General features: G+C 47.8%; 1 protein-coding gene across 1 annotated transcript in view; it reads left to right on the forward strand.

Moving 5' to 3' along the window:
• Positions 1–13054, forward strand: part of LRP4 (LDL receptor related protein 4) — a 50129-nt gene that overhangs the window by 17743 nt on the left and 19332 nt on the right. Inside the window, exons 11-23 of the mRNA XM_019412477.2 lie at positions 378–503; positions 840–1070; positions 2127–2283; positions 4368–4585; positions 4746–4922; positions 5298–5420; positions 7063–7271; positions 7464–7545; positions 8101–8206; positions 9556–9757; positions 11058–11247; positions 11336–11467; positions 12644–12784. Coding sequence (XP_019268022.2) covers positions 378–503; positions 840–1070; positions 2127–2283; positions 4368–4585; positions 4746–4922; positions 5298–5420; positions 7063–7271; positions 7464–7545; positions 8101–8206; positions 9556–9757; positions 11058–11247; positions 11336–11467; positions 12644–12784 — 2094 coding nt within the window. The remainder of the gene's footprint in view (positions 1–377; positions 504–839; positions 1071–2126; positions 2284–4367; positions 4586–4745; positions 4923–5297; positions 5421–7062; positions 7272–7463; positions 7546–8100; positions 8207–9555; positions 9758–11057; positions 11248–11335; positions 11468–12643; positions 12785–13054) is intronic.

Genomic DNA, 13054 nt, shown 5'->3' on the forward strand with positions numbered 1-13054 from the left:
GGGCAAGATCCTGGGCAGGGGCAGCGGGCGGGCAGCTATGTTTCCTCTGGGTCAAACATCTGACGGACGTAACCTCGCTTCATCATCACCCTAGGAGGTGGGGACTGTCCCTTCTGTTTCACAGATGGGGAGACTGAAGCTCAGAGAGGTTAAGTAACTTACTGATGGCCACAGAGCCGGTGATAGCAGAGTTGGGATTCTAGCCCAGGTCTCCATGCCCTTAAAGCCCTTAACCACTTGTTATATAGCCTTCCCAGTAGGCCTGGAAAGTAGATGGGTATGTGGGCCGGGAAGCAACTAGTCAGCCTGGGGGGTTGTCGGGGGGTGGGGGGAGGATGGCAGAACGGAGATCTCCTGACCCTGCTCGGTCCTCCCAGATGTGAATGAATGTGCGGAGGAGGGGTATTGCAGCCAGGGCTGCACCAACAGCGAAGGGGCCTTCCAGTGCTGGTGTGAAGCAGGCTACGAGCTCCGGCCCGACCGGCGCAGCTGCAAGGCTCTGGGTAAGGGGTGTTGGCGTTTGGCTAGGTGGGCAGAGGGCCGAGCATAGAGACATCCCAGTGTTCCAGTACTTGGGCATTTGCTGAGAGGTAGAGAGATTTTTCATCTGAGTAAAATCGAGCTGTGAATTGCATTCTGAGCCCCAAGAAAAACTGCTGGGGAGGGGCGGGTAGGGGAGTATGCTCTGGAGGCTCCTACTCTTCTAGTACAGATGCCAACAGTTCTGGACATGGGCAAGGGGCCCCACTCATCAGCTGAGGAGCTGGGGATGCATGACAAGGGGTGTCAGGAGCAGCTCTGGAGCCCAGTGGTGGCCCCATTTCTATGCCACGTCCCAGGGCCGGAGCCTGTGCTGCTGTTCGCCAATCGCATCGACATCCGGCAGGTGCTGCCGCACCGCTCCGAGTACACATTGCTGCTCAACAACCTGGAGAATGCCATTGCCCTTGACTTCCACCACCGACGCGAGCTTGTCTTCTGGTCAGACGTCACCCTGGACCGGATCCTCCGTGCCAACCTCAACGGCAGCAACGTGGAGGAGGTTGTGTCTACAGGGCTCGAGAGCCCAGGTAGGGAATGAGGCCCTGTGGGGAAGGGCAGGGCCACACCATGTGCAAAGTAACCGTGGAAGGAACAGGATGATGGCTTGTAAACCTTGGGCAGCAGAACATCTCTTTCTTCCAGTGAACTCTTGGATGGAATTCTAGTAGAGAAAACATTTTTTAGGAGGCGCCTGGGTGGCTCGGTTGGTTAAGTGTCTGACTCTTGATTTCGGCTCAGGTCGTGATCTCACAGTTTGTGGGTTCGAGGCCTGCGTTGGGCTATGTGCTGACAGCTCGGAGCCTCATTGGGATTCTCTTTCTCCCATTCTCTCTCTCTCTTTCTCAAAAGAAATAAATAAACTTAAAAAAGAAAAAAAAAGAAAACATTGAAAACATTTGTTAGTGTACATTAATTTTATGGGTTCACGTTTATAACATTTGCTCATTATTGAGATGTTTTTATGAATGTAATAATTTGAAATCAGAGATTTATGGATAACAGTTACAATTTGCTCTCAGTCTTAGCATTTGTTTTAATTCAGAATTTTGTTTTGATTGCTTACTATTAAGAATATTCTGCTTGACCCACGTAGATACATCCAAATGTTTACAGATAAAAAAAGAAAGAAAGAAAGAAACAAGAACTCACTCAGTAATCTCAGGCCATTCTACAAGCCAGTGAAGTGGATTAGAATTCGGTACCATGCACACTTGACTCAAATGCTTATGGCACGTCTCAAGTGCCTCTGCAAAACCTTAAGCCACAGTCTGCAAATTCTGGAGCCAGTGTGGTGGGTGTGGGTCAGGGAGCCAGGATTCAGGATGTGGAATATGGTTGGCTGAGAGGAGGAAATGCCTGACCTTGGACAGCTACTTGACTTCTCTGTACCTTGATTTCTTCATCTCCATGGGGATTTCAGTATCTAGCTCATAGAGTTGTTGTGATGATTATGTAAGTTAGTATATGTCACGTGGTTAGAACACCACCTAACCAAAACCCTGTGCAAGATTTTGCACTTGTTATTGTGGCACAGAGGAGCCCTGGCTGAATCCCTGACCCTTCCTACTGCCTCTTTCCGTCAGGGGGCCTGGCTGTGGATTGGGTCCATGACAAACTCTACTGGACCGACTCAGGAACATCAAGGATTGAGGTGGCGAACCTGGACGGAGCCCATCGGAAGGTGCTGCTGTGGCAAAACCTTGAGAAGCCCCGGGCTATTGCCTTGCACCCCATGGAGGGGTGAGTGAGTTGTGTCTCAAGCTCCCAAATCCCTCTTGCACCCCCTAGAGACAGTTCCCAGGCCACCTGGGCCAAACTTTGCTGGGGAGCCTCTTCACAGTGTGGTGTTAACAGCCTGGGCTCTGTACCCAGACACACCTGGATTTGAGTCCTGGCTCTGTAGTAGTTGGCTGTGTGGTCTTGGGTCAGTCTATATCTGCCTCCATTTACTCACTTATAATTGGTGAGTAAGAAACATACCTGGTGGGGGCGCGGGGGGCGGCATGGTGGGGTTTGCCTGGGTGGCTCAGTCGGCTAAGCATCCGACATCAGCCCAGGTCATGATTTCACAGTTCATGAGTTTGAGTCCCGCATTGGGCTCAATGCTGACAGCTGGGAGCCTGGAGCCTGCTTCAGATTCTGTGTCTCCCTCTCTCTCTCTGCCCCTTCCCGACTCATGCTTTGTCTCTCTCTCTCTCTCAGTCTCTCTCTCTCTCAAAAATAAATATTAAAAAAAAAAGAAAGAAATGAATAAACATTTGGGGCACCTTGGCGGCTCAGTCAGCTAAGCGTCTGACTTCAGCTCAGGTCATGACCTCAGCACTAGTGAGTTTGAGTCCCGCATTGGGCTCCCTGCTGTCAGCGTGGAGCCTGCTTTGGTTCCTGTCTCCCTCTCTCTCTGCCCCTCTCAAGCTTGTGCTTTCTCTCTCTCAAAGATCAATAAAAACATCAAAAAAATTTTTAAAAAAGAAATGAATAAACAGTGAAAAAATTAAAAAAAAAGAACCATGCCTGGACACCTGGCTGGCTCAGTCGGTTGAGCATGCAACCTTGATCTTGGGGTTGTAGGTTCGAGCCCCATGTTGGGTGTAGAGATTACTTTAAAAAGTAAATGAGTACGATCTTTAAAAAAAAAACCACGCGTACCTTATAGCTGTATGAAGATTAAATGACTCATTTTTAAAGATTGAGGTATAATTGATGTATAACTTTATGTTAGTTTCAGATGTACAACATAATGATTTGTGTATATTGCGGAATAATCACCACAGTAAACCTAGTTAACATCTGTCAATATATAGTGGTTACAACAATTTTTTCTTGTGATGAGAACATTTAAGATCTACTCTCAGCAACTTTCTGGTAATACAATATTGTATTATTAACCATAGTCACCATCCTGTACATTACATCCCCATGACTTACTTATTATATAACTAGAAGTTTATACCTTTTGACCCCCTTCACCCATTTCACCCCCCAAATGAGATGCATTTTAATTTTTTTTAAATGTTTATTTATGAGAGACAGAGACAAAGACAGAGCACGAGCAGGGGAGGGGCAGAGAGACAGGGAGACACAGAATCCAAAGCAGGCTCCAGGCTCTGAGCTGTCAGCACAGAGCCTAACACGGGGCTTGAACTCACCAACTATGCGATCACGACCTGAGCCGAAGTTGGACGCCTAACCGACTTAGCCACCCAGGCGCCCCAAATAAGATGTATTTTAAATGGCATAATATACTTAGATAGTGGTAGGTTTTAGTATTTTTATTATTAGTTCATAGGATTGAGCTGAGTTATAAAAATTAATGGTAATTTTTATTATTAGAAAAAAAGTCTCCTTAAATTGAAGTTCTTCTGGTTTATAAAAATTCAATGCAGTCAATTGAGGGCCGTGTCCTCTAAGTCAGCTGTTTTAAAAACCCTGTGTGAGTGTGAGTGTGTGTGTGTGTAAAATACAAAAGGCAGTGATAGAGATTGTGAAAAAGAAAAAAGTATCTGTCCTAACTAATAATATAATATATTGTTAATTCCACAAGGGTTGAGATTTTTGTCTCTTTTGTTCATTGCTATACTCCTACTCCCTAAGATAGAGCCCTGCAGGTACTACCAAAAAAAAAAAAAAAGGTTAAATGAATAAATGCCCTGCTAGAGACATTTAAATTCAAACATTGAAAAAACACTCTGTGGACTAAACAGAATGTGTCACCTACCAGTTGGGGTCCCCTGGGTTAAATGGATAAAAGACCTCAGTCTGATTGTTATCCTTGTTACTACATGCGTTCTGCTGCCTGTCTCTCAATGTCCTTTCCCTCTTCCTAGTACCATTTACTGGACAGACTGGGGCAACACCCCCCGCATCGAGGCCTCCAGCATGGATGGCTCTGGACGCCGCATCATTGCCGACACTCATCTCTTCTGGCCCAATGGCCTCACCATTGACTATGCCGGGCATCGTATGTACTGGGTGGATGCTAAGCACCATGTCATCGAGAGGGCCAATCTGGACGGGAGTCATCGCAAGGCTGTCATTAGCCAGGGTGAGGCCCTTTCTGCACTCTCCTCCATCTCTCATCCTCCTTCCCCAGTCCCAGCCCCTAGAAGCCTTGGCAGAGGGTGAGATTTGTGCAGTTGCCAGGCCTGGGCCCAGAGCCCATGGCAGGATATGTCTGGACTGAAGTCCTTCTGGACTTTCCCCAGGCCTCCCCCACCCCTTTGCCATCACCGTGTTTGAAGACAGCCTGTACTGGACAGACTGGCACACCAAGAGCATCAACAGTGCTAACAAGTTTACTGGGAAGAACCAGGAGATTATTCGCAACAAACTCCATTTCCCCATGGACATCCACACTTTGCACCCCCAGCGCCAGCCTGCAGGTAAAAAACTACCCACCTGGTAAACCTCTGGTGTCTCTGAGAACCTTCCCTGCACCTGTCACAGTTGCCATGGTTTCTGGCAGGGAAATTTGAGGTTGGCATTGATATGGGCTAATTTCTCCCTCTGCTGGACATTTAGGGTACAACATCGATACTCCTGAAAATCTGCTTCACTGTCATTTAATTCATGCAAACATTTATAGGATATCTCCTATGTCAGGTATTCACTGTGCTTGCAGCTGGGGCAGCTATAAAAAAATAAGACATAGTTTCTCCCTCCAGAGAGCTCACACCCTAGCTAAACCCCTACTCACTAGCCTTGGGATGGACTCTGCAACTCTTTCCTGACCCTTTTGCTCTGGGCTCTTTGAACAGGGAAAAACCGCTGTGGGGACAACAATGGAGGCTGCACTCATCTGTGTCTTCCCAGTGGCCAGAACTATACTTGTGCCTGTCCCACTGGCTTCCGCAAGATCAGCAGCCATGCCTGTGCCCAGAGTAAGTGGGTCTGGGACACCTGCCTCAATGGATGTGCCTTGTGATGGTGGGCGGAAGGAACAAGAGATAGGAGTCCGAGGGATTTCCTGTCATGGGGAAGAGCCAGGCTCCTCAGGTAGCCCCTGGAGAGGAAGAACTTAAGAGGCTGATAGCTCTTATATCAAAGCTGAGGCCTGGGGGCTCAGTGGTACTACCCAGTCAAGTATGAATGCCTGCAACCAGGCTCGTGTATCATTCCACCAGGTAGGATGCTTTATCTATAGGTCGCAAGAAGGTTCCAGGCCCTTCTAGAAAGCAGGGGTTTCTATTTTTTTTTTTAACCTTTAGCCTCACCCTGTTAAAGACTTACTTTCAGCCCCTGAACAACAGAGCCGAGATTAGGACCTCTGGTGATACTCTGCATATGTAGATGCTGGATAAATATGTGTTTAATGAGTGAAAGATAATGGGATACCCCAGTCGCTCCCTGAACTATTTTGGCTTCCACTGAACTGCTGCAGGGTCATTGCTTTGAGACGGTAGCCCTGTCTAGCTCAGAGTCACAGGTGACTTTTCCTAAGAATAGTCCAGAGAGGAGTGATCCGGGCATATGACATGACTACCAAGGGGCTGAGGGTAGTTCCTCGTATGTCAGCAGCTGCTCTTATTTACTGCTGTGCACCCACTGACCCTCTTATTCCTGATTAAAATCAAATTTCTCTTGGGGTCTGGGTCATTTCCAGAAAGTGAGATCAGGGAAACTATGCAGAGTAACAAGGACTATTTGTTCAACACTCATTGACTGAGAACCTACTTTCCTTCAATTCTTCTAAGTGCCCAGCTTTTTCCATATTGTCTCAGAGAGGCACATGAGGTTTCCCCAGGAGCTCCCCCTTAAGGGTTTCCCAGAGCTTAAAAGAAGACACTTGGTGAAGTTAGGCAGGAAGTGCCTTTCCAGGCAGAAATGCATAGTGGGAAATACTCAGACCAGAATGGAGCAAGGGACAGAACAGAGCCAGCCAGGAAGAAGCTGTGTAGGGGAGTGTCCAGAGCTCCTTCTCTGGAGTTAACCTGAGTTCAAGTCCCAGCCCTGGTGCTTTCTAGCGAGAGGAAGCTAGGCAAGCTACTTGACGTCTGTTACCCTCAAGGTGGCTCATCTAGAAAATGAGATTAAGAATGACATAAATCACAAAGAGTTGCTATGAGCATAGAGGAGACAAGGCAGGAAGTCATTGTTGACTAAAGTTGGTGAAGAGAAGAGCAAGAGAGAGGATCTAGGAGATGGAGTGGAGCAGCAGCGGCCTGAAGCAGAAACAGAAGTCCGTGAGGTCGGCTGGGGGCTGATGGTGATCTAGCCAGTGCACCGGAAGAAGCTGAGCAAAGAGGAGAGACAAGGAGATGGAAGCTGACAGATGCTTAAACAGGATGCACTTCTGGGCCCTGGCGAGAGTCTGCTTCCTAGGCCATTGATCCTAAAGTCTGAGTCTGTCAGCATGGGCTGCCAAGGGCTCAAAGGGGACCTGAGGTGTGAAGAGTAGGGGACAAAGGGCACCAGATCCCAGGAAGTGTGATTGAACCAGATGTCACACAGGTGAGCGTCTGTGTCTGTCATTGTTACTGGATTTAGAGCATTAAAAGAAGACCCCTTTCGGCCTTTGATCAGGTCTTGACAAGTTCCTGCTTTTTGCCCGAAGGATGGACATCCGTCGGATCAGCTTCGACACAGAGGACCTGTCCGACGATGTCATCCCACTGGCTGACGTGCGCAGTGCTGTGGCCCTTGACTGGGACTCCCGGGATGACCACGTGTACTGGACAGATGTCAGCACTGACACCATCAGCAGGGCCAAGTGGGATGGAACAGGACAGGAGGTAGGGCCCATCGAGGGCACAGGCCCTTGGGGAGGGCAGAGATTGAGGGGTGGAATCCACCCTGTCCTGGGCAAAGGCTTCCCATACCTTTGCCAACCTTGAGAATTGGTACAGTTGGGTCCCAGAGCTGAGGTACAAGTCCTCAGCTTTGCTTGAACAAAGTTTGGTGATACAGCTTTGCTTCCTGTCCAGGTGGTGGTAGATACCAGTTTGGAGAGCCCAGCAGGCCTGGCCATTGATTGGGTCACCAACAAGCTATACTGGACAGATGCAGGTATGTATAGGGCAGCCATGGCCTGGCTCTGTGGGATTCCCCTTATTAAAATTCTAGTCTCAGGTACAAGGGGCCCAGTGCCCCTCCTAGGCCACTTGTCTTGGCCTGAAGTTCTTGGTAGGTCAGAAGTGGTGGGGCTGCTGCAGAGCTGAAGCTAGATGCTCATAGCTGAGGATTTGGCATTTGCCAATCAAATGGCAGCTCCTGCCTCTGTGTAGCTGGTGCTCAAGAATGTTTTGAGGCATTTCAGATAAGGAAACTATGCCCTGTGGTTTTCGTTCTATCACTGTCTTAATAAAACAGGTATTTTCGATGAGCCAGGTGAGTGAGTGTGGGAGGTAAGAGGGATGCCTTATACCAGAGCGCCTCCAAGTGTGGTTCTTGGACCCGGAGCAGCATCTTCTCCAAATTCAGGTCACTAAATATCTGTTGCTCATCTATCGTAAAATATTTCTTGAGTGTTTACTGCATGCCAGGCTCTGTGCTGGGAGCGGAAGGTAGTCGGGTGAACGACCAAGCATAGAGTTAATATCTTTGCCCCCGATTTCTTGGTAGGTACAGACCGGATTGAAGTGGCCAACACAGATGGCAGCATGAGGACAGTTCTCATCTGGGAGAACCTTGATCGTCCCCGGGATATCGTGGTGGAACCCATGGGCGGGTGAGCACCTGTTCCTTTGGGACGAGCTCCACCTGTCCCACAGCCAGGAGCACTAGAGAGGAGTCTGGAGGTTAGCAAGAGCAGCCAGATGTTATGGGCACACCAAGGCAGCAAGGGCAGCTACAGAAACCACAGAAGGCAGAGACAACTCTTTCTCCCCGGTGGACAAGGAAACCTTTTACATTTTTTCCTCTCGGAGCGCCTGAGTGGCTCAGTCAGTTAAGTGTCCGATTTGGGCTTGGGTCATGATCTTGCAGTTTTTGGGTTCGAGCCTCGCATTGGGCTCTGTGCTGACAGCTCAGAGCCTGGAGCCTGCTTCAGGTTCTACGTCTCCCTCTCTCTCTGCCCCTCCCCTGCTCACGCTGTCTGTCTGTCTGTCTGTCTCTCTCTCTCAAATAAATAAACATTAAAATATTAGAATTTCTCTCTCTCTTTTTTTGGTCCACTTACAAAAGTAACTCATTGTAAATAAATAAAACAAATAAGTAAATAAATCTGTAGGAAGTGAAGATTGCCTATAATCTCACTTTCCAGCAGTAACCATTGCTAACAGTTAACAGTTTAGGGTATTTTTCCAGATTTTCTTTTATGTGCATATATACATTTTGTGGTGGTGGTGGTGATTTTGGATCTACAGCAATGGCATACTGTTTTGTAACTTGTCTTTTTTCACTTAGTTATAAATCTTGACTATCTTTCCATTTGATAATATAGAGTTATCTTGTTCTGTCTTTTTTCAAAGTTTGTTTGTTTGTTTGTTTGTTTATTTATTTATTGATTTATTTATTTAAAGAGAGCATGCATGTGCACGAGCAGGGGAGGGGGCAGAGAGAGAGAGAGAGGGGGAGAGAGAATCCCAAGCAGGCTCCATGCTGTTAGCCCCATGTGGGGCTCCATCCCATGAACTGTGAGAACATGACCTGAGCTGAAATCAAAAGAGTTGGATGCTTCACTGACTGAACCTCCTAGATGCCCTTTGTTCTTCTTAATGGTTATATAGAATTCTGCTAAATTTACATACCATAACTATTTAACCCATCCAATCAAGGAAAGATTGCTTATACCCCATTCTTACTTGCCTTTTTTCTTTATTCCCACGTAGACCTTATTTGCTAAACACTCCTTGAGCCCTTAGGCTCTGCCTTTATTAAAACCCCAGGGACCCTCTCGATAGTGATAGAAGATAAGAGACTTTCAGAGACAACTCTGAGCCCAGGATGGGGCTGGGAGCTGAGGCAGGAGGCTGGGGCAGCTATCGCAAGCAGAAACACTGCAACCCTAGGCACCCTGAATCCCCACTGCGTGTTGTTAACTAGAAGGCTGGTAAGACCTTCCTTGCCTGTGCCCAGGTACATGTATTGGACTGACTGGGGTGCAAGCCCCAAGATTGAACGAGCTGGCATGGATGCCTCGGGCCGCCAGGTCATCATCTCTTCCAATCTGACTTGGCCTAATGGGTTAGCCATTGACTACGGGTCCCAGCGGCTTTACTGGGCAGATGCCGGCATGAAGACCATTGAATTTGCTGGTCTGGATGGCAGCAAGAGGAAGGTAAGGGTGGCGGTAAGGCATCCCCTCACAACCCAGACAACCTCTAAGACAGCTTTCCCTGGCTGGCAGCTGGGAGGACCCAGGGGCAATGGGACCAGCGTTAAGGCATGTGCTGTTCCTTTGAAGCTGTGACTGCCTTCCAGAACAGAGGCAGGATGGATGGGGGATTATTGCATGATGATGAAGGGAAACTAGGGATTTGTGTAGATGGTGGGCTGGGGGTATAAGTGCACAGATGGTATAACCATCACAGCTAACACGACTTAATCACCAATTGCATTCTAGACCCGTGATCGCTCTCTTTCTTTTTGTTATTGTTTATTGGTATAATTTCAAACTTACAGAAAAGTTGTAAGGATAGTCAAATTGTTGAACCATTCTCTTTCTGTCTATACACACACACATGCGTATTATTATTTTTCTGAACCATCAGAGATTAAATTGGAGACGTCCTGCCCTTGACCCCAAAATACTTCAATTTCCTAAGAACAAGAACATTGTCTTTAGTAACCATGGTGCAGTGATCAAAATCAAGAAATTTAACATTGATACCATATTACTGTCTAATTCACGGTCCATATTCAATTTCACTACCAATTGCCCCAATAATGTCCTTTAATAGCTTTTTCCCCCCTTTTTTCTTTCTTAGGCCAGGATGCAATCCCAGATCAAACTGTTTAGTAATCATGTATCTTTAACCTGTAATCTGGAACACTTCCTCATAATTATTTAACCCATCCAGTCAAGGAAATAAGTCCCTTCTAGGCCTGTCTTGATCTTTGTATTTTTAAAGAGTAAATGCCAGTTATTTTGTAAAATGTCCCTCAATTTGTCTGATGTCTCCTTGTAAGTAGATTCAGATTATGTATTTGGGGCAGGAATACTACATTAAATAAAGTTGTGTCCTGAGTGCTCGGTGTGTCTCATCAGCAGGCACAGATGTCCGCTTGTCCCATTATTGTGGTACTAACTTTGCGTGGTTGCGGTGGTGTCCACAGTGAAGTTGCTGTTTTTCCTTTTGTAATTAATAAGTAACTCGTGCAGAGATATTTTGACATTATGTAAATCATACGTGGTCTTTTACAATCATCACACAACCCTTGGAGCCAGGCACTGTCATGGTCATATCCTAGATTGGCAAACCAAAGGTCAGAGAGATTTTATAACCAGCTCTTGCTCAAGGTCACATAGCAGATGATAGTAGAAGAACTCCAACCTGACTCCACACCTGAGTTCTTGGCCACTGTTCTGTGCTATCGGGCCTGGATGGGGGATAACACAAGTGCGGGGGCCCCGGCAGGTGCTGATTGGAAGCCAGCTCCCCCACCCCTTTGGGCTGACCCTGTATGGAGAGCGCATCTATTGGACTGACTGGCAGACCAAGAGTATACAGAGTGCCGACCGGCTGACAGGACTGGACCGGGAGACCCTGCAGGAGAACTTGGAGAACCTTATGGACATCCATGTCTTCCACCGCCGGCGGCCCCCAGGTGAGCGGCCCTTGCCCGCACCGGCTTTTCCTTGGTCCTCCTTTGCCATAGACGTCACCATTGATTCCCCCTCCTTCTCCCTACCCAGTGTCCACGCCATGTGCTATGGAAAATGGTGGCTGTAGCCATCTGTGTCTTCGGTCCCCAAATCCAAGTGGCTTCAGCTGTACCTGCCCCACGGGCATCAACCTGATGCCCGATGGCAAGACCTGCTCACCGGGTGAGTTTGAGCATCACAGACCTGGATAGAGCTTCTCTAGGAGGGGCAGTGGCTCTGTTCCTTCCCTGTAGAGGGACTCCAGTTGGGCTGAGAAACCGTGGGTCCTGGTACTCTGAGAGGCATGGGGGAGACCAAGAAGTTTTACAAAAAAAGGAGAAGTCCAGGGATGCCTGGGTGGCTCAGTTGGTTAAATGTCCGACTTTGGCTCAGGTCATGATCTCATAGCTTGTGAATTTGAGCCCCGCGTCAGCCTCTGTGCTGACAGCTCAGAGACTGGAGCCTGCTTCTGATTCTGTATCTCCCTTTCTCTCTGCTCCTCCCCCATTCATGCTCTGTCTCTCTCTGTCTCTCAAAAATAAATAAACGTAAAGAAAAAGAAAAAAGGAGAAGCCCAGGAAGCGGCCCAGGGGACCAGGTAGACAGGATCATAGGCAGAGTCTAATTGGTTCTTATGGTGTCTCTATGCATATTAGAAAAAGATGCTCTGTTCTCAGACACTTTCACTGTTGGAAAATTGTCATAATATACTGGTTTGGTTCGAACAAGTCACTTTAGTTCTATGTGCCCATAGCTGGTATAATACATATTAAAACATATGATCTCTCCAATGTCCTGGTACCTCCATTGGAGGTGGTGCTTTTGTGAGCGTACAAGGTATGTGACAACCCTTCTGGAGAGTCCCAGAAGCAGGGCCTGGTGTAGCCGCCCGGATGTTAGCAGTTGACGTTTCTCCCTAGGGGATGCTGCATGGCAGGCTGCATTTGAAACCTAACTTTCTTGGGAATTTGAATGAGAAAGGATCTGTGAATCGGGCCTCCCAGGTTATAGGGAGAGCCCTCTTTAACTTAACATGAAGTTTTTCCAACCTCATGGTAAAAGTTCCTTCAAAGGGAGTCACTTCCACATATTAACAAAGAGTTGTCATTTATGATATGTGTCAGGCCTAGTGCTGAGTGCTTCCTGTGCATGATCTCTTTTAATCCTGCCGATACCCTGCTATTATCCCCATTCTACAGATGAGGAAGCGGAGGCTTAAACAATTTAAATCACTTGCCCAGGATAACACAACTAGAAACTGACAGGGACAGGCATGAACTCAAGTTTGCCTTGCTTCAGATCCTCTTGCTGGCTACACTAGGGTGACTGTCCTCTTTCTTTTTCTCCCCACCTGGGCAGGCATGAACAGTTTCCTCATCTTCGCCAGGAGAGTAGACATACGCATGGTCTCCTTGGACATCCCTTATTTTGCCGATGTGGTGGTACCTATCAACATTACCATGAAGAACACCATTGCCATTGGAGTGGATCCCCAGGAAGGTCTGTGTGGCCCTGCCCTCTGTCCCTTACCTACTGCAACTGCAATTCTTCCTCCCCCACCACCTGTTTCCTGCTAAGAGCCTGAGGCTCCCTGTTCCCTCTGGCACAGCCCTGCCCCCATCTCCACAACACTTTCTCTTTGGTAATGAAGGCATGGTTTGGAGCCTTCCTTTCCACCTCTGCCAAGAACTTTTACTGCCATGATATTTCCATATTTCCCTTGGTTTCCTCTGCTCAGCAGTATGGGGCTCTCTGACATGCCCTGGTGTC

Source organism: Panthera pardus, unplaced genomic scaffold, assembly GCF_024362965.1.
Source record: "Panthera pardus isolate Hobbes unplaced genomic scaffold, ASM2436296v1 HiC_scaffold_12, whole genome shotgun sequence".
NCBI lineage: Eukaryota > Metazoa > Chordata > Mammalia > Carnivora > Felidae > Panthera > Panthera pardus.